Source organism: Lactuca serriola, chromosome 2 (genome assembly GCF_051521515.1).
Source record: "Lactuca serriola cultivar US96UC23 chromosome 2, Lser_US96UC23_V15, whole genome shotgun sequence".
NCBI lineage: Eukaryota > Viridiplantae > Streptophyta > Magnoliopsida > Asterales > Asteraceae > Lactuca > Lactuca serriola.
This window is the reverse complement of record NC_136409.1, coordinates 117,467,064-117,489,666: the sequence shown is the minus strand read 5'-3', so window position 1 is coordinate 117,489,666 and position 22,603 is coordinate 117,467,064. Positions and strand designations below refer to the sequence as shown.

General features: G+C 31.8%; 1 protein-coding gene and 1 long non-coding RNA gene across 8 annotated transcripts; both read left to right on the top strand.

Moving 5' to 3' along the window:
• Positions 1-4,599: 4,599 nt before the first annotated feature.
• Positions 4,600-7,978, top strand: LOC145086675 (putative magnesium transporter NIPA1). Of its 7 annotated transcripts, none has more exons than XM_079024502.1 (8): positions 4,600-4,617; positions 5,552-5,601; positions 5,854-5,944; positions 6,077-6,237; positions 6,352-6,479; positions 7,055-7,192; positions 7,275-7,367; positions 7,468-7,978. In XM_079024502.1, the coding sequence occupies exons 2-8, from the start codon at positions 5,583-5,585 to the stop codon at positions 7,651-7,653; spliced, it is 816 nt and encodes a 271-aa protein (XP_078880628.1). In that variant the 5' UTR covers positions 4,600-4,617; positions 5,552-5,582; the 3' UTR covers positions 7,654-7,978. The 7 variants fall into 7 exon arrangements, with proteins under 7 accessions (XP_078880628.1, XP_078880630.1, XP_078880624.1 ...); XM_079024504.1 differs by having other exon boundaries at positions 4,601-4,617; positions 5,552-5,608; XM_079024498.1 differs by lacking the exon at positions 4,600-4,617 and adding an exon at positions 4,664-5,352 and having other exon boundaries at positions 5,552-5,608.
• Positions 7,979-12,824: 4,846 nt separating this feature from the next.
• Positions 12,825-15,353, top strand: LOC145090419 (uncharacterized). The gene is made up of 3 exons (XR_013701557.1): positions 12,825-13,062; positions 14,078-14,131; positions 15,215-15,353. It is a non-coding gene; the product is annotated as an uncharacterized LOC145090419 (long non-coding RNA).
• Positions 15,354-22,603: the final 7,250 nt, after the last annotated feature.

Genomic DNA, 22,603 nt, shown 5'->3' with positions numbered 1-22,603 from the left:
TATATTCCTAAAAAATCACAACTTAATACAATTATTTTAAAGTTTAATACATTAAATTCACAGTTTAATACAATCAATTCACAACTTAATACACAAAATTCACAGCTTAATATGATAAATTTAAAGTTTAAAACACAAAAAATTCATACAAAATATGCTTAATATAGTTATTTTTAAGTTTAATATAGTAAGTTCACTGTTTAATACAATCAATTCACAACTTAATACACAAAATTCAACGTTTAATATAACAAATTCAAAGTTTAATACACAAAAATTATATATTCACGACCGTTATCTCAGCCTAAAATTATTTTAAGATTTTAATTCACAATTTAATGAAGCATTTTAGGACCCTCGTTCACAGTATTTACAGCTTAGAAGTTTACTTGATTTTGTTAAAGCATTTCATCAAACATAATGTGTACACCACACAAATTCACAGTTTAATAGAGCATTTCGGGAATCTTCATTAATAGTATTCAGAATTTAAAATATATTAACTCACTTGGTCACAATTAAACTTAACATTGACATAACTAAATAATAATTAAAATATTAAAACATCACAATTCACAACTTAACAAACCTAAATTCATTTTATTTGAGAATAAACTAACATAATAACATACATTATAAATTAAATTCACAGAAAAAACTAACTATATAAAACTTAAACTTTGAATATTATTTTTATGCAAATATTATAACAAATAAAAAACGAAACTTAAGTTCACAACTTAATAACGGTTAAAACTAAAATTTTATATATATATATATATATATATATATATATATATATATATATATATATATATAAACACACACACACGACAAATGAGATTTTAAAATATTAAATTCATGCTTTTTGAAGGAACAATCGAAACAAAACTATTTTTTTCATAATAGATATCAAAGAAGATGCAAGATTTTTAGAATAAAACGGATTACATTATAATTATAATATAGATATATTCTTAGAACAGGTATTATTAATAATTATAATATAGATATATTCTTAAAAAAAATAAACTCAAAACAAGTATAAGTAATAATTATAATATAGATATACCTTGTTGTGTAGACCTGCAGCAAGGGCTGTGACACCCCCAACAGCCACAACTATCTTGTTCTGATCAGTTAATATTGCACACAACCCCCCTGCAAAACAGACATGATTTAAAAGGTTTTATACATTCAAAAAATAAGAAATAGAAACCAAGATTTTATCACTACCTCCAATGTGCTCAAAGGTAGTGTTAATGGCAGAAACCCATTTTTCTCTTTCTGCATTTGCACGTTCTACAAGCATTCGTTTATTCACATCTTCTGCTAATTTAGCCTCATGGGCTCTTGCTTCTGCTTCAGCCATAGCCCTAACCCTAATTGTTTATCTTCTATTTCAGCTTTTTCTCTTTCTGTTTGTCTACGTTGTGCTTGGATTTGCTCTTCTATTACTCTTCTAGCTTGTTCTTGTCTGATTGATGATTCTTCTTGCATTTTAACAAGTTCTTGGTTTCTTGTTCTATGATTTTCATTTTCAGCCTGCAAGATTTTTGAAATTTATTTCATAACTTCATGAACTAAACCAGAAAAATATGAATTTCAGAACATGCTTGCATTCTTTTTCATGCCAGTTCATCTTCATAGCGAGCCATCTGTGATTTTATTTGAGCTTGTTGTTGAGCTAGCTTTTTTTGTATTAGATATGTATTAGAACATAAAAAATTCAAGAACAAATCAAATATGAAGTTATATTACCTTATTTCAGTGAAACTCCACTTCATTTACAAAATGCTTGTCGAGAAGGACATGTTTTGAAATCAAAACAGAGTTAGAGGATGAGATAACATGTATCAATGAAGCCAATGAATACGACATTAAGCATAGGAAACGACATAGATCGTAGGGAAGGAATCGATTTGACCATAGGTTGCAACAACTGAGGTCTTTGGTGGTTGGAGGTGAAGAAGGTAGCAAGAAGTGGTCGGAGATGAATCCGATGTGGAGGAGGCAGATGTGGTGGATCTCCAGCACTTATCGGAGCTCTAGATCTGAGAAAGGAAGTTATCGATGTTACAACACCGAAGATCAAAGAGAAATGCAGAAGGCGACGTTTTCTGGCGTTCTAGCTAGTTCGTGGTCGGAGACGAAGCATACATTATAGATTCAGAGGTGTAGAAGGCCAAAATCTACAGTAGGTGGCATCAATTGTTACAGATCTGGAGGTGGTTTGATGTTGTTGGCAACAGAGCTTCATCGAATCAACGAAGAAGGAGACGAATTGGCGGTTTAGCACTCACCGGAGTATAGATCTGAAGAAAGAAGGTTATCGGTGTTAGAACACCGGAGATCAAAGAGAAAGGAGGAAGGCGGTGTTTTACAGATCTGTAGGTGGTTTGATGTCAGCTGCAACAGAGGTTTTCTCCTATTGTGATTGTTGTTTTCTATTGAATTACAGCTTATGCCATTCCGTGTTTTGACAAGTATTTTCCTTAATTAGTTGGTTCTTAGGTTCTTAATCTTTTTTGGTTCTCATTTGAACCTTTACCTATATATATATATATATATATATATATATATATATATATATATATATATATTCGTATTTTTTTATTTTAAAAAAAAATCAAAACCCAAAACAATAAAACTTTCCTAGTAATGGATTGATGGGCTAAAGAGTTTTGCTATTAAACAGGTCATGTCATCAAAACCCAAAACAAATAGAACTTGCCTAATGATGGGCTAAAGGGTTTTGGCATTAAACATGATGGGCCATTTCATTGGACCTAGCCTGAAAGGCTGTAAAGATTCATGAGGTTGTTTTACTAGTAGTTAATACTTAATGGTAGTTATTTTAACTTATTTCACATGAAAAAACGTACACACACTTGTTCATTGTTCTTCATTTCTTACAAACAGGTTGTGAAAAATCAAGACATAGTTTGTAGGCATGCAATATTGTTTACCTCTAACAATACTCACATAATGTAAATTGTCTCCTACATAAGTGTCCTATTTCTAAAGAAAAAAAATGAAAATCCAATAAGAGATGTTTCAGATTTAATATTAGACATCACATTCATTGTTTTTAACATTTCACTCCACTGTTCAAGATATTTTAACACATACCAACTTATTCAGGAGCATGATTATGGACTAAACACAAAGTTAAACTATGATTTAAAAAAAAAAATCTAATCTAGATGTTAGACTCTTATTACAACTATGACATCCTTCCATATGATATAACCCTTTATTCTTCTTAGATAAAGTATCAACTATCATTTATTTGCACAATATCATTATAATAAATAAGTAAAAATATTATCTATTATGAGTACTATGTTATAAAATACTTATGCATCTATTCAGAGCTTATACTTAAAGCAAATAAATATTTATTTTGATAGGGTAGCATTAAGGAAGTGATTTTTTATAAGAGTTGTCCTTATTGGGTAGACTACAAGTTATTCAATGATCAATTTGGCCTAACGTTTTTGTTCCAAACATCTATCAAGTTTTAATTATTCTTATCTAACCAAACAAGCATTGAAGTTTACAAAAAAAACAACGGATTTCACCAACATTTTATAATAACAAAGTCATTTTCTTGAAAAAGATGTTTGAAAAGCATCCCTAAATCGAATATTTTTATTTTTAATATTATGCTATACAATAGTTGTCATGCAATGCAACTGTGTTGCTTATGAACCTAATTACATGGCGATGCCTAACCTCATGAACTAAATGGCCAATTCATAGGCGTCATTACCAAAGAAAAAAAATAGCAAATATAAAAGAAAGTGTATTTATAGCATTAAAGTCCAAAGAAAATTATTTGACCTAACTTCATTGATGTTTCTTTTCCATTATAATTAACAAATGATAAATTCAAATCTTATATTTTATACATTCTACAATGAATAGCGATTATGTTTCACTACCATATAATTGTTTCTTAGATCTTAAGAAACCCAAAAAGATTTAGGACATCCACATTTACCAAATATGAATGTCTTTTAGAAAGTTTCAATTGCCAAAAGCATTTAGGTTTTATGGACATTGGGTAGTCATAATCACATGGTTTTAATCTTTCAAATACTTTGTTAGGTACAAGTATAGTTTGAAACTGTTAAAATACGATATCTGACAGTTATCTATCCGTATATAACATATCAAATTCATAGAGATATGATATTGGGATTCAATTTTGTTTCCATTTATGGTCATTAAATATAAGAAATTAATGAAAGAGGTTTCAAACATCTTAATAGATATTGCTTTTAAATTGCAAAAATATATATTTTTTCTTTTCAAAAACTACATAACATTACAATTCATGACCCGTTGAACTTTATTAAGAGCCTTTATATCCTCCTTCTAGAAAACCAAAAAGTATCAAACACTAATATTTCTTTTTATTATTTTTATGTCTGAAATCATCTATGAAAACGATGTTATATACTCGAATAGAGTCTTCCAACATCTTATATGTCTCATACTCTATTTTCATTGTTGTTTATATATAACAAATAGAACTTCATTAAGGCTAAGGAAGGAATTACCATTGAAGCCTTTCTCTTCGATGCTTTTCTCATGAAGAATGCAAAAAAGGTATCTTTCTATGCTACAATCCCGTTATACACATGTCAAGTAAACAAGCATACCACATTACAACATTATTTGACCCGGCCCATTTACTTCTTCCCGTTAAGATCATACTTTCAAAACGATAACAAAGTACAATTTTGAACAATTTATCACTTTTTTTTCACTCGTTTCTTCAAGCGCATGCAAATAGACGTACTATTCGAGTGTTTGTTGCTCTGTTGCTTCCTTCGTCTTCTCTTTTTCATCTTTCTCTCTTCTATTTTAGAGAAAGAGACACGAAGCTTTACTTTTAAAAGTTCAAACTTTTCAAAACCCTTTACACTAAACATGTGATCAATCACCTTCCATATGAATCGATAACGAAAAAGATTCCTTTTACAAGATACCCATTTTGACAAGACACCCAAAAAGGTGAAATTTTTATGTTGGGAGTTCAATTTTGATTCTTTAAAGTAGATATCGATCGATACATAGAGGAAACGATTGTGATTGTGAACTCGTTCGTGGGTCTAGACGATTTAATTTCTTGCTCAAATCGAAATTCGAAAACCAAATCGTTAATTTAGGTTTTGGATATTCTCATATTCTCTCCATTTTTTAACCTAAAAATGGGGGGAATGTCGTCTGATAATATACATGGACTTGTATTAGCTATATCTTCAAGTTTATTTATTGGATCTAGCTTTATTATTAAGAAAAAAGGTCTCATGAAAGCTGGTGCTACTGGAATTAGAGCAGGTTTGAGGTTTCCATTCCTTCCTCTTATATTTCATTTTTTGATAATGATTCGCTGTTTTTACTTGTGTAAACTCTCTATAGGTGTATATCGAGAAATAGGGTTTACAATATCGTGAAAATATTTGTATTATAATGTGTGAATTGATTATTGATCAATCGAGAATGATGTATATCGATTCGATGGCAATTTTGTAAATAGGTGAAGGAGGCTACACATACTTGAAGGAACCATGGTGGTGGGCTGGGATGGTGAGCAGTAAGTTCTATCACATCACAATCACAATCACAAAATGCATATTATTTGTTTTTATATTTATTTTCCAATTTTATCATCTTGAAAACATTTTAGTTTTTTTTTTGTTTAAACAATTGTATTTTGGTATTCGAATTAAGTTAGACTTCTACGATTTGTTACAAATTCTGATGAGATGTGGTGTATTAGACTATTAGTGCTAATATGATCATAGTTTCATTATTGTTTTTGATTTTTTTTTTTTGTAGTGATAATAGGCGAGGTAGCAAATTTTGCTGCCTATGCATATGCTCCAGCAATTCTCGTAACCCCATTAGGAGCTTTAAGTATGATTATAAGGTATTCGATTATGATTTATTATTATTATTATTATTATTATTATTATTATTATTATACGTATCTTGATTTATAGTTGTTGTTTTTTACTTTTTACATATATATATATATATTTAAATTAAATTATGTTATCAGTGCAGTGTTAGCCCATTATTTTTTGGATGAAAGGTTGCATATTTTTGGTGTAGTCGGGTGTGCATTATGTTTAGTGGGATCAACCGTAATTGTCTTGCATGCCCCACAAGAGACCCAAGTTGACTCGGTTAAACAAGTGTGGTTCTTTGCAACCGAGCCAAGTACGTGATTATAAGTTTATAACTAAATCCTTACTACATTTATCAGTTGTCAAAAAAAAAAAAAAATTATGGCTTTTTGTGTCTATTCTAACATGGAATTTAAGGTTTTAACAGGATTCCTGGTCTATGCCTTTCTTGTTTTGGTTTTTGTTGGTGTACTTATCTACCGTTATGTGCCGTTATATGGTGGGACCCATTTGGTCATATATGTCGGGATTTGCTCTCTCATGGGCTCTCTCACGGTTCGTGTTAGTTGTTACCTTTGTGGTTCTTCGGATCCAGTTTGTTACGCAGTACATGACAGGACAGGTTGTACTGTGTTTGGTGTGTCAATACTGGACTTGCATCGGGACCAATGTCAATAGGACAAAAATTGTAATTTTTTGTCCCACCCAAAAAGATGGAACAAGGTGGGACAGGGTCTCGCTCTCGATCTCTTGTATGTGAAAAAGACGTAAATACCCTTTTCATCTTCATCATTGAAGATAGCCCTACAAAGCTTGTGTACTGGTGGGGACCGGACATTGGAAGCTTTGTAGGGCTATCTTCGATGATGAAGATGAGGAGGGTATTTATGTCTTTTTCACATACGAGAGATTGAGAGCGAGACCCTTTCCTGCCTTGTTCCATCTTTTGGTGTCGGACAAAAAGTTACAATTTTTGTTCTATTGACATTGGTCCCGATGCAAGTCCAGTATTGACACACCAAATACAATACAACCTGTTTTGTCATGTCCTGTCATGTGTAACAAATGGGGCCTTATGGATTGGTGCCTCCATCCATCCTTTTTTCATTTTTTTTTTGGTGGGAATGTAGGTTATGTGTGTGAAAGCAGTGGGAATTGCCATGAAGCTATCATTTTCTGGAAGTAACCAATTTATATACTTCCAAACATGGATTTTCACCTTGCTACTATTCGTTTTCTGTCTCACACAACTCAACTACTTGAACAAGGTAAAATCAAACAAAAGTTCATCAATGGAATCTTGTTTACAAAATACAATGTTTACTTAATCAAAAATTATGTAATTTTCAGGCACTAGATACCTTCAATACTGCTGTCATTTCACCTGTATATTATGTCATGTTTACAAGCCTCACCATTTTAGCCAGTATGATCATGTTCAAGGTGATTTACATTTTACAGTAACTATTAGACCTCGAATAACTTAAAAAGGAAAAATGTTTTGAACTTTTTAATGTTAATTTGCTTCTCGTTATATTTACAGAATTGGAATCATCAAAATGCGACACAAATTGTGACAGAATTGTCTGGTTTTGTGACGATTTTTTCGGGGACTTTTCTTCTTCATAAAACAAAGGATATGGGAACTCCAGTGGTGGTGGAATCACCTAAGCTTTCACATTCTGTAACTAGAAGCACAAATGAAAGCCCCAGGCGGCCGGAGGTGTGAATCTCACCGGTTGTTAGCAGTGGTGGTGGTGGTGGTAGGCCGGAATATTAACCTCCGGTGGCCGGAATTCTGACATGTTAGATTGCTAACGGTTGTGGGTGGTTTTGTGGTGGATTAGAGGCATATGGTGTCAAGATGCTGTGAGAAATCAGAAACATGAGAAATCTGTTCAGGAATTTAGCGACATTTTCTTACATTTTTATTGGTTATTTTGATTATTTTTTTTGTGGTTTATGATGTTTATATTCTGGCGAATTTGTAGGTATTAATTTGTAGGTCTAACTTTTCAAATTTTTGATATTTGATTTAACAGATCGATCGACAATGATGCAATTAAGATAGTTGGTTTTCAAATACTATACTAATAGTTTTCGTCTATATTTGAAGTTAAGAAAGGTACGACATTAGAAATGAATTGTGAAAGCTTGGTTTTTTAATAAAGAAAAGTTACATTTTCTGTATATAATTCAAACGAATTTTGGATAAAAGATGACAGAGAAAATGTTTTTATTATACTTTATAGTTTGTTAGCTTTTATATTTATTTTTAAAATTTTCGATAATAACGATGATTAGTCTATAACAAAACAATATATAATGTCTGTAACTTCACTTTTATATGATTTTAGGTTTTTGTAGTTAAATAATCTACTTTTGAACTTTGGTGTTAATGATGTTTCAATAGAAGCATAATCATCAATATTTGGGGAAAACAGCTCTTTACACAGCAATAGAATGTAATAATTGTGGGAAAGGAATGAAAGCATTTAGAGGGAATGATTAATTGTATTTGTTGTTGGTTTAAAGAATAGAAATATTAGTTCTGTGAATTGATTGTTGAAGCCGATGGAATAGACATTAGGGATAAAGGAAACATGAACCTTGATGGTGGGGCTTAAGTGACAATGTGACAATGTGACAATATGAAGAGAAATTATGATATGCTTCTCCTAGAAATTCAGGAAAGCCTCAAACTATAACTTTGTGAAAGATTGTAAATATATGTATTTGTTAAAAATGACTATTTTGTCATTGTTAATTTTGTTCATTCCATCCTTTGTATGCCATTTTGTTTTTTATGTTTTTTACTTAATAATTATTTATCAATTTTATTAAGCTATTTATCAATTGAACAACACAAAAACATAATAAAAGGGTAAAATTGTCATATTTAGCATTTAATATATTCATGCAGAGATATAATCAAACAATATGATTTCAATCAAAGACATATTTAGTCAGAGCTTCAGACCAATTCAACCCATTCAAGTCTTTACTCAGTTATATTTAATTCAGTCATAAACTATCAAACAACCTTTTAGTCGTTCTAAAAAAAATTAATTTTTTTGCAGCATTTATTTTAAATAAATAAAAATACAAGCCAATATTCAATGAAAAGCACCAACGAAAAACACCACTTTTCAATTTTAAATATATGGTGAAGGTCATATATGTATATATTTTTTTGAATATGAACTTCCATAACAAGAGTTTCCGGTCCAACTTTCGTGCACAGAATAATCTCATGTTGCGAACATGAGGCTATGCCTCTTGTCCTAGAGTCACTGCAGGCGAACCTCCATGATCAGAAGGGTTGAGGATATAAAAATGGGTGAATAGGTTATCCACCATATATTTTATATGTCTTACCAAGTCATCACAACCTAAGTGGTTATGGTTAAGGTCATATTTAATCACTTAATTTTTTGTTTTGTGCTTATTTTGTAGCTTAACTTGTTTTATATTTTTAAAAATTCATTGGACTTTTTAATATTTGCTAAAATTGTCAATATAAATGACAAAAACATGTTTTCATATTGTTTTTGTAGCTAACTAAGATTATTGAACTTTTTTTAGCTATTTAAGGTTGAACATTTTTTTGCTTATGAATAGTCACTAAACTTTTGAATTGTGGCAATTCAATTTGTTTTTTATTTAGTTTTTATAATAATGGATTAAATAGAGCTATGATGCAATATGAAAAAAGAATATGTAAAAACAAAGTTAATATATAAAGTTATAAAAACAGCTTGTGAAAATATATATATATATATATATATATATATATATATATATATATATAAAAGCAAAGAAACAAAATAAAATTATTAAAAGGTTTGAAAGAAACATGGAAAATGAAGTACAAAAATTGTAATATATATATATATATATATATATATATATATATATATATATATATATATATAAAGAGAGAGAGAGAGAGAGAGAGAGAGAGAGCTAGGTTCAAATGTTTCTAGCAACTATTGTGTGCCTAAATGCACCAATGAGAATTCAAGAAATAAAAAATAATTAAATAAATCATTAAAGGGTATTTTGGACTTTTTGTACTTTTAATTAAGGAAATCATTTAATTAAAATATTGCAATTAAGGAAATTAAGTTTTGATTTCTTTTTCTTTGACTATTTAGGCGTCGACCGCCTCAAATCTCTCGACTCGCACCTCCCATATTTCACATTCCATCTTTAATCTTCTCTCATAGGCATCTTTCTCTGATTTCAATCGATGGAACCCTCCCGAGTTCTACAGGGAACATCGGCAATAAGGAAGAAAATGGTCCCAAATGTAAGCATGTTTCTTTTATCCACAACTGTCATTTTTTTTATCCATCTCTATTTTTTTATTTTATTAGAAATAACTTTGTTTCTTTTAGTCGTTTGCGGACCTTAACTCCGATGGTCATATCAATGTCAACGAGAACACCCTCTGCGTTATTTACTTCTCCAATTGCTTCGCCTATCAAGATTCTCAAAATACCTCGCTTTCTCTGGCCATGGCAGAAGGTAACTCAATTTCCGTTCATAACCTTAACTCTGATGGTTGTATTTGATTCGGTTTTAATAGGTGAAGTTGGGGCCAATGAGTGTATCCCCCATAGGGTTTGGAACCTGGGCATGGGGCAATCAGTTACTTTGGGGGTACCAAGAATCCATGGACACTGAGCTTCAACAAATTTTTAACCTAGCTGTCGATAATAGTATTAACCTCTTTAAAACCGCTGATTCTTATGGTACTGGTAAACTAAATGGGCAGAGTGAGGTTCATAAGCGAATTTGAAGGTAAAACTCTGTATAGTGTGCCTTAATTTGGTCAAAATTGACATGTAATTAATTATTTTTGGGAGTCTACGATTTCTTGTTATTTTAGTGTAACATTGGTGATGCATATATATTTGCTAAGTTGTTGGTTGACTGGATGTTCAGGACAGACACAAGTTCGTGATAACATTGTGATCGCCACAAAGTTTGTTGCATATCCATGGCGCCTGACACCAACCAATTTGTGAATGCGTGCAAGTATAGTATACACGTCTCTTCAGTCTTGATTCCTTCACAAATCAGAAATGTTGCACTGAAACACAAGGTACGGTCTCTTCAGTCTTGATTATTACTCTATTGATAAATTTGGTAGTAAATTAGTGAAAATTCTGGGAGGTCGCAAAGATTCTATATGTTAGATTGTATTTGGCTAATATTCTTATTAGGGATGAGCACATAGGATCATATATCGGTTCCATGATTTTGGAGAAAATGGTCCAAAATGTAAGTATGTTTTGAATGGGTATTGTTTTCCATCCTCGTTTGATTTTCATTCCATCAATGTTTTGTTCGTTGGGTATATTCTTGATAATATAAATTCTTTAAGAATGTTACTACACCCTCTCAAGGTAATGACTGACTCCATTCCATATTTCCATTCCATTCAATTCACATTCCTTCATTTGTGATTATTTATTGTTTGTTTGCATGTGAATATCATCATCGGCTTGGCTGATATGGCAGCAAATCCCTTCCATGCTCTCTTTTTTTTTCTTTTTTTTTAATATTTTAATTAATTGAGTAATACTTAAAGGTTTACAAACTTTAGCTTTAAATGGTTTCAAACTTTATAATTTTTTTTTGCTCTTTCAAAAAAAACTTTATAATTTTTGATTTTCACCTACCATAATATAACTTGTTTGTTTTACCAAATGAATGTTAACCTGAAAATTCTTTCAGAATGAGGGCAATATTCTTTTAGAATAAAGAGGGCTTTAGTTTGAAGAAGGCTACTATTCTTTCAGAATGAAGAAGGAAAATATTCTTTACCTGTAATCCTACAAATTGATCAGACCTAGAAAACCAAAAAAGGCAGGGAAGCTTTAATTTTATTCTTTTACAATGATTGTTCTCTAAGAATGAACTCAAATTTTATTCTTTATTTTTTTTCATATCAGAATGCAAACACAAGTGTATCACTACAAATTACTTGACAATAGAAATGACTTGAAGACCTGATGGGAAAGGCTTGAAGAATGAATTAAAGAATGTCCACATTTATTGTTTAAGAATGTTGTTATTTTTTAAGAATTATACTTGTTATTCTTTTAGAATGTTATTATTTAATGAATCACAATCATACAATGTAATTATTTGGTATATTATTAGTTCAAGAATCGATTTTGTGTGTTATTTCGGAATGTATTTACTAGTTTATAGTTGACATTCTGTCATTTTGACAAAATAAAATCGAAAAATATATTTATTAGTTTATGGTTAAAATTCTATCATTCTGACAGAATAAAATCGGATTTTTAATTTTAAATTAATTTAAAATATTAATATTTTTAAAAATAAATGAATTAATTATCCCTAAAAATCCGAAAATTTCCTTTTTTAATATAGTTTAATTGACTAAAATGCCCTTATGATCAAATTTATGTGATTATATGGTACATGTTATCCTATTCTACTATCATAGACTCTTAGATCATGACATTTGTGTAACATCCTGTATATTAAATAAATAAATAGATAGGGGTTAATATGACTAGAAGCCCTAAAATCAATAATAACATCACAAGGTGTTGGCCTCGAGGAGTTAATTGTCACGATTTTAGAAGTTGCGGGTTAAAAGTTTAAGTTCCGGAGTGATTTGTAAATATTTATGAAGGCAGGGGCTGCTTGGTAAATTATTGGGACTTAATTTGAATAGATTTTGGGAAGCAAGGACTAAATGGTAAATTATGGATTAATTTGTAAAGATTTCTGAGGGCAGGGGCTATTAGGTAAGTTTTGGACTTAATTTGAAGAAGATATGGTAAGGAGGGGCTAAATGTGATAAAAACGAAGGAAAGTTTGGAAGGGAGCGGGATCTATCTGTGTTCTATTTCCCTCCCGTTTATGCGACTCAAGCCTAACCCTAGGGCACGAATCTACAGCCGCCGCCATGGGAGTGCAATCTATCGCCGTTGCAACGCCAGGAGCCGTCGCCGCCACTTCAGTGCCGACGAATGACGCCAACGCGACGCCTGCTACCGGAGGGGTTGTGTGCCATCGGAGAACTACCGAGACCAGTTGAGTAGTTCGTGTGTATGTCGTTGTGCAATTAGTGCGCGAAGAGAAAGCTTAGGTAAGACCGCTAGCCACCCATCTTCTTTCATCTTCTTCGTTTCTGTTGTTTGGATGTTGTGGAACGTCACAGCCTGCCGCCGGTGACCTTATGGCCACCGTTCCTACCCATTCCGGTTATGACAGCCGCCTGTGAGGTTGCTGAGTAAGTGTATGATCGAGTATTTTTGCTATTCTCGGTGTTTGAGGTGTTATATGCAACTTAGTGGATCAGAAAATCCACCACCACCATCTCAAGGTGGTGGTTGCCACCCATTGCCGCTTTCTGCCGCCACCAGCCGCCATGGTTGGTGGTTGTATGCGTGTGAATTTTAAGTGTGAGGATGTTTGAGCACTTTTGGGCAGGAACCACCACCACCATGACTAGTAATGGTGGCCTCTGCCGCCTGCCGCCATGAGCTGCCGCTGACCACCACAGCCCGAGGTGGCAGTGGGTGGTACCCGGCCTAGTGGAACCCTAATGGACCTAAACACTTAATTTTGGACTGGGTTGGTTCATGATTGGGCTAGAAACCCTAATTAGGGTTTAGAAAACCCTAATTTTTGGGTTTGTTAGTTTGGATTTTACCAGGACCCGCAGTTGGATTGTTAGATTGATATTGTGAATTATGTCCAATTTTATTGTGTGAATGGGCTAGTGGAGTGATGGACTTAATGGGTTAAGTGAGAAACACTTAACCCTAATTGTCATTTTATGTGAAAACCCTAATTTTGCTTGGTCCTTTCTTTTGGGCTTTGGTGATTGGGCTATTGATGGGCCACCCAAGAATAATTATGTGGACCAGAATATTTAGATGGGTTGTAGGGTAAGGCCCATATGAGGGTTTGGGCCCAATTTGGAAAATTGGGCCATAGTGGGGCCATTAGTGGACCTTTGTGGACCCATTTGGTATTGGGCCTTGGTGGGCCAAATGGGCTTGAGTTATTTATGGGCCGGATTGGTGGACCATATTTAGACCTAATATGTGAAGGTTTGGTCTTGGATCCTAATGAGATTATTTGTGGGTTTGGCACAGTGTTAGAAGCTGGTGTACAACAACAGCATTTATGGGATCTGTTCGTCATCCGAGGTGAGTCTTCTCACTATACTTACCTGTGTGGTGACTTGTGTGTGACCAGTGGGTCTTATTTGTGTTATTGACCGGAGGGTCTTATTTACACCATTGATCGGAGGGTCTTAATACATTATCGATCAGAGGGTCTTACTTGTTTATAATGTGTTATGTGTTATCATGCATACTATCTTTGTGACTTATGTTGTTATTGTAATCTGTGTATATATTGGTCTTATGTGCTTACTTGAGTTGTGCATTTGTCGGTGTGGTATATACAGTGTTCTAAAAGGCGCGCCATGGCGTGAGGCGTGGCTTCGCCGTTACAAAAAGCTTCATAACGTTGTCGTTAGGTGTGGCGTGTAGCAAGGCGTGATATAGCGCGTCATGGCGCGTTATGGCGTGTTATGGTGCGTGTTTTTTTGTTTGAGACACAGTTTTTTGCGCTTTGTTATGTCTTTCCAAATCGGACATACAAGTATTGTGGTTTTTGTTAACTTTTTGTTATTAGTTATTGATCTAACACTTTTAAAAAGTAGTTATATTTAGTATAAATTTATATTTATGTGGTAATATAATTTTAAATTAATACAAAATCGCCGCCTTACATCACGCCTTGAAAAACGCCATGGCTCGCCACGGCTCGTTAAGCTTGAGGATTGACCTTGCCGCCACGCCATGCCTCACGCCATTTAGAACCTTGGGTATATATGTTATATTATGTGATATTAAGACCGGACCGGAGGGTCCAACGAGCTGTGAGACCGGAGGGTCCTCACTGAGACCGGATCGGAGGGTCCAACGAGCTGTGAGACCGAAGGGTCCTCACTGAGACCGGATCGGAGGGTCCAACGAGCTGTGAGACCGAAGGGTTCTCACCGAGATCAGACCGGAGGGTCCAACGAGCTGTGAGACCGGAGGGTCCTCACCGAGACCAGACCAGAGGGTCCAGCGAGCCGTGGGACTGGAGAGTCCCACAGAGATACATTGACCAAGAGGGTCTTCCAAAGTTATAGCCTCGAGTGGCTAATGAGTTGTATGTGGTATTTTGGGGAACTCACTAAACTTCGTGCTTACCGTGTTATGCGTTATGTGTTTCAGGTTTTTCTTAGGATCGCAGGAAGGTGACGGCTCGATTGTACACACGAGATGAAGAATAATGTTTTGGAGGATCCTGAATTATTAATCAAATAATGATAGATTTGTGTTTTGTTAATTGGATGGATTTTGTGTAATGTAATATGAGAATTTAAGTGAATTTAAAACGAAAATTTTATATGAAAATTTTCGGTGTTACAGTTTGATTATATTTCATCCAATGGTCCAGATCTGTGCATTTTGGCACACAATAGTTACTAAAAACAAAATAACCTAACCTTATATATATATATATATATATATATATATATGTGTGTGTGTGTGTGTGTGTGAGGGAAAAGTAAATATACCATAGAAGGTATATAAACTAAGGTAACCAAACATACAATACTACGTCATTTTTGTATCGTATATGCATTGTAATCATCCAAAGTTCTTATAATTCAACTCTTAACTTGATTACTTCCAAAGATTTTAGAAATTTCACAATTATCTTCCTCTAACATAATTTTCATTTGAAAGTATCATAAGTATAGTCTGGTAGGTGTTCGACAAAACGATATGATATAAAAGAAAGTTAATGGTGAAATTTCTAAATGTTTTGGAAGTAATCAAGTTACGAGTTGAATTTTAAGAACTTTGGATGATTACATTTCATATATGATACAAAAACGACGTAGTATGGTAGGTTTTTGGTACCTAACATTATATATCTTCTATGGTATATTCATTTTTCATATATATATATATATATATATATATATATATATATATATATATATATATATATATATATATATATATATGGTTAGGTTATATTGTTCTAACTATCTATTTTGTGCATGTAAGATTGATTCTGGACCAATCATTTTAGTTATTTTAAGAGATATAATGAGCATTAATTAGAACTTCAGCATTTAATATGCATTAATTACTTTCTTAAAATAACTAAAATGATTGGTCCAGAATCAATTCTACAAGCACATAATAGATAGTAAAAACATTTGAACCTAACTATATATATATATATATATATATATATATATATATATATATATATATATATATATATATATATAAATAGGAGAGTTCAATTGAGAAAAAAAAGGTTGAGAATGGGGGAATCATTCTCAGCCATTTATTTAATTTTGCCGCAAAAGCCTCCGTTGTACCAGCAGAAATGGGAAATGAATAGACATGTGTTTTCCAACAAAACATATTTCCTTAAACTATGCTAATCATTACCTTAATATATATAAAAACATAGGGTTTTTTTGTTTTTTTTTTTTAATTTTTAGAAGCTATTTTTATCAAAAAATGATTTTAAATATACGAAAATTCATGATTTTTTATTCTCTACAAATAGACATCCATATTATATATATATATATATATATATATATATATATATATATATTAAAGCACATGGATATTTTAACAGTAACTTTTCCCAATTCATACTTTTGACACTTAACTTTTATTTTTTTTTTACATTTTTGCCTTAACCTTTTCCATTTCATACTTTTTCCACTTTTAACTTTTTCCCAATTCATACTTTTGCCACTTTAGTTTTATTTCCTTACACTTTTGCCTTAACCTTTTCCAATTCATACTTTTACCACTTTAGTTTTATTTCTTTACACTTTTACCTTAACATGAACCTTTTCCAATTCATATTTTTGCCACTTTACTTTTATTTCTTTACATTTTTGCCACAAAACTTTCACTTTTACTTATTTACACTCTTGGCACTAAAGTTTGATGATTTTTTACACTAACGCCACTAAACTTTGACAATTGTCACTTTTGTGCCAAATTTTTTTTAGAAAACTTTAAAGTATTTCCAACCAAGTTTTTTAGGAAACCTTAAATTATTTGCAACCCATGCGAAGCATGGGCTCTTTCCTAGTTGATATAGTTTTAAGATAAAATAAAAATATATATATATATATATATATATATATATATATATATATATTTTATATTTTCAGCTATCGTTATTCATAAATAAATAAAAATGCATCAGGTTTTATTACAGTACATTCGTTATTCACTTATGAATAAAAAATATGATTTATTTTTTACAATTTAAGTATCATTCATATATGAATATAGCATATAATAAACATAGTATATTCATATTTAAATATTGGACGATGTATTCACTTGTGAATATTAACATAGTATATTCACCTGTGAATATTAGATGGTATATTCACTTATGAATATTAAATGATATTTCATATGTAAATATTACATAGTATTACATGGTATATCACATGTGAATATTACATAGTATATTCACTTGTGAATATTAGATGATATATTCACTTATGAATATTACACAATATATTCACATATGAATATTACAAGGTATATTCACTTGTGAATATATTCACTTATGAATATTTGAAGGTATTTTGACAAATATATATAATTTTCATATGTTATTCACATATGAATAACATACAGACTTGCATATTTGTTTTGTGTTTTTAATAATCATATACAGATTCAGGTGAGAAAACATATTCATATGTGAATATAACATGGTAATTTAGTTAATGCATTTCATCAAACAGTTGGAGTGCATGCAAGTTAACTATTTTATAAATGTTAAAAACATCAAGTTATCAATTCCAAATCATCATATACTTCCGATTTCGACTTTAGATGTGACATCCAATATCTGATCGATTTCTCATTTTGATTTTGACTTCCGAAAATCCGATTGGGAACCTGTGAGTACCGATTCTGAGTCCTTCAATGTCGACTATGACTGCGAGTCCAGAACTCCGATTCCAATTTCATGAATAGCGAAGAAATTCTGATTCCAACTTATTTCGTTTGTGAATCTGGGACATTCCAGTTCCAAATCCGTTATGAACTTTAACAAATGCTTGCAAGCTACGAACATTCGGAGTATTCAACAAAGAAATTGATGAAATTGATGAATTTGAGTTGCGAATCTGTCTTGAATGGCGAACCTCCCAGTCACGAATATCGATGATTGATTAACACTGGATGACATTGATGATGGTTTAGTTGAAGAAATCTGGATGATTGTTGAAGGTTGGAGGAGAAATTTTGATGATGAAGGAACTGTTATCGAATTCTCTATAGTTACGTATTTGAGATTGAAGGTTATTAACATATTTACAAGTTTGTCACCGTGTCTTTTTATGCTTAGATTAAATGAGTGGCTGAGAATAATTCCCTCATTCTCAACCTTTTTTTTATTTTCTCAATTGAACACCTTTCTCTCTCTCTCTCTCTCTCTCTATATATATATATATATATATATATATGTATGTATGTATGTATGTATATATATATATATATATATACATATATATATATATATATGAGTAAATTACACAAATGGTCCCTATGGTTTAGGGTAATTTGCGCGTTTGGTCCCTAACTTATTTTTTTAACTCGGAAGGTCCCTGTTGTTTGTTTTTGTTACGTGTTTGGTCCCTGTCTTACCTAAAAAAGACTATTTTGCCATTTATTTAAATAAACACACCCTAACACCACCCCTCACATTTCCTTACCTACCTCACCATTTTTCCTATTTAAATAATAGTATTTTTAGGTAATACAGGGATCAAACGCATAACAAAAACAAACAGTAGGGACCAAGCGCGTAACAAAAACAAATAGTAGGGACCTTTCGAGTTTAAAAAATAAGTTAGGGACCAAACGCGCAAATTACCCCAAACCATAGGGATCATTCGTGTAATTTACTATATATATATATATATATATATATATATATATATAAAGTCAAAGAAACAAATTATGAATAAAAATGTAAAAATGAAAATATAAAAAAATTATGAAAAAAACATATAAAAATAAATGAGCATAAATGATAAATAAACACACAATTAAAAGTTAATTGGGTAAATATATTCTTATTCTTTCAATATGATATAAATCCAATAATTTTATGATATTTTACAAGATAATGTTAAAAAAATTGTAAGATTCTAGCGTAAATCGTATCTTTAATTATATGTGTCTAAAATTAAAAATTCGATGTCTAATACATGTTTTTAAACTATTTCTAAATGAAATAATAATGGAAAAAAAAATATATGAGTAGTTAAAGACAAGAGTCGAAGGAATTTCTCACTCGTTTCTTTCGTTCTTTCTCTCTGAGCTTCGAATATTTCAATTATATTCTGTATAAACGGAGCAAATCACAGTTCAAGAACACATCAGCTGACACTATAAATCCGAAGTCTTTCAAACCCTAATCCTCCAATCGCAACTTATAACCCCCAATTTTACCATCAAAAGGTCAGTATTTCACTTTCAATTCTTCATATTTCTGTATACTTACATGTAAATATAGAGTAGGGTTTCTTCAAAATCAAGATTTCTCGTAAAATTCGGATACTTTTTGTTGTTGAATGAGTATAAACGATGCCTCCTCCAAGAAGAAAGAAATGGACGGAGGCAGAAGAAAGAACCCTAATCGATAAGTACGGAGAAATGGTTTCTGATGGAAGTTTATCCAAAATGAAAACCCGAGAAAAGAAATACAAACCGATTGCTGTACACGTGAATTCCCTTCATCATCTTTCTGATCCGATTGCGTATCCATGGGAATGGAGCTGGAAAGACGTCTCAAATAAAGTCCAGAACATGCGACACCAGTATTCTCTCGTGAAGCAGAAGATTAAACGGCCGGATTCCGGCGATCTAGTGGTGAGCGGCGGCGAGGGTTTTGATTGGGTCGAAGGTTTGACTCATTGGTCAAATTTCCTGAGATACAAAGAGATTTTCGGCGACATTTCACTTCCATTTGATGGAAACAACGGATTTGATGAGAGTAATCAGGAAATGGAGATTGTTGAGTTTGGGAACATTGGAATTGAACCCAATGGGGTACTGGCTTTGGAATACTACGAAGAAGAAAATTACAACGATAACAACAACAATGGTAATGGGAATGGAAATGGGAATGGGAATGGGAATCATGATTACGGAGAAATTGAGAGGAATGGGAACAAGAAGCGAAAAGTTAAAAATCCCGAGAAGAAGGCATGGGGGTTTGTAGCAAACCAATTGGCACAACTCCGGGAAATGGAAGCTCGATTTGAGCAACGTGAGGAGGAAAGAGAGCGAGAGCGGAATCGGAAAGAGTTATTCCGGCGGAAACAATACAAAGAAAGGAGGAAACAACGGAATCAAGAATGGGAAGCGATGGAGAAGGAGAGGGAAGAGAGGAGGAGACGAAGAGACGAGGAGGTGACACGGGAAAGGGAATGGGAGGAGAGGGGAATCAGGAGAAGGTCGGAATGGAATCGGAGAATTGATGAGATGTTGAGTCAACATAGAGTGGAAATGGCACAAATTCATGGAAGGATTCTTGAGGAACAACAAAATGTTACAAGTCAATTGCTTGGGATTGTTTCACAATGGAATGGTTCGGATAATACGAGTGCTAGCAATCATTATTTGTCACAAATGATGCAAAATTTGCAACATGTTGGAGGCATGGTTGATGGTGATGATGCTAGAGTTGAAGGACATAATCAAGATGATCAATTTATTGTTGATGGATGAAATTGAAAATAAAAGGAAATAGGAAAAATAATAAATTATGGAATAATTTCAAGTTTCAATATAGTTTAGATATTGTTTGTTATATATATTCTTTTTCTTGTAATAACAATGTTTCTTTTTGAGATAACCAAAATTTCTTTATTCATATTATTATCACTCCTTGATGGTATTTGAGGTTTTTGTGCTTTATCTTAATAGCATATATGTCTCATTTCTGTTGATTTTGTTACTATTTTGACACGAAGAAAAGGTTATAAATTATAGTGAAAATTACGAGAAGTTTCATGATTTTGTTATTATTTTGAAATGACAAAAAGAGTTAAATTATAGTGGAAATTACGAGAAGTTGAATTATTTTGTTACTATTTTGAAATGACTAAAAGGTTGAATTGTAGTGAAAATTAGGTGAAGTTGCATGATTTTGTTATTATTTTGAAATGACAAAAAGGTTAAATTATAGTGGAAATTACGAGAAATTGTAACGTAGGTGCTTTATGTCATCTATAATGTCAAGGTATTTAAAATTTTTATCCTAATGACACACTTGCGTTTATATAGGGGAAATGCGAGAAAAACTTAATATATAATCTAATTTTTGTTGAATTAATGATTCGCAACCAGATAATCTAAGAAAACCGTTTGCATAGTTATATGGAATTGAAAAGACTGCATAAAATTTACGATTTTTAGAAAATGTAATTGCTATTGCTGAAAATTGCTACCATTTTACGAGATATTGTGATATGATTAATTTCCGAAACCTGGAATTGCTTCTAAATTTGGACACCTTCGGAGAAGAAAACAGTGGTCATCCGAGTCAAATAATCAAATAAATAGAGCATAAAGAAGATTAGGTTTTGTTAATGTGGAAGTAAAAGGGATGATTATAGGGATTTCAGGTTGGCTCATGTAATTCAACTTTAATTTTAATTTAAAGTGAAATTGTCTTACATTTTACGTGTGAATGAGTATCTATACTTATTAGTTACACTTAGTGTTTATTCAATAACTTTTGGGCATATTGGAAATTTATATAGGTAATATAATAATAATAAATATTTAACACTGAAAATTTTGTCCAGGTCTAGTTAATTTCAACTTAAAGTGCAATTGTCTTGCATTTTACGTCTAAACGAGTAACTACCATCATGTTGTCAAGATCAAGATCTTACGTTGGATTATTTTTGGGTTTGCAAGATTGGGATCCTAAGATCCCACAAAATAAGACATAATTTAATTTATAATTTTAAAACATAAAAAATATCTCAAACATTCAATTTTCCGTTCAAAAGCTATAAAAACTTCAAAATATTAGACATAACTCACAACACAAAATGATAAATGGTAACTAGTAAAGAGTAAATGACATACAATGATAAGTTAATTTTTTTTCATTTTCAGGATATATATATATATATATATATATATATATATATATATATATATATATATATATATATATATATACACTTAATAACAAACATTTAACACTTAATATTTTGTCCGGTCCAGTTAAGTTTAACTTAAAGTGCAATTGTCTTGCGCTTTACGTCTAAATGAGTACATATAATTACTTAGTAGTTACAATGAGTTTTATTCAATATCTTTTGTGTAACATCTCAAAAATACAGATAAAAATTTTGTTTTAAATTCATTACTTTCATAAGAAACTGATATTGAAGTATTCAAAAGAGTCACATAGTAACATAATATCAGAGTTGTAACGCCTGTGTTTCCAGACTTGCCATTTGTAGCAATGTAATAGTCTAGGTTAATATTTGTAACCTGTTTTGAAATAATAAGAGTGTATTA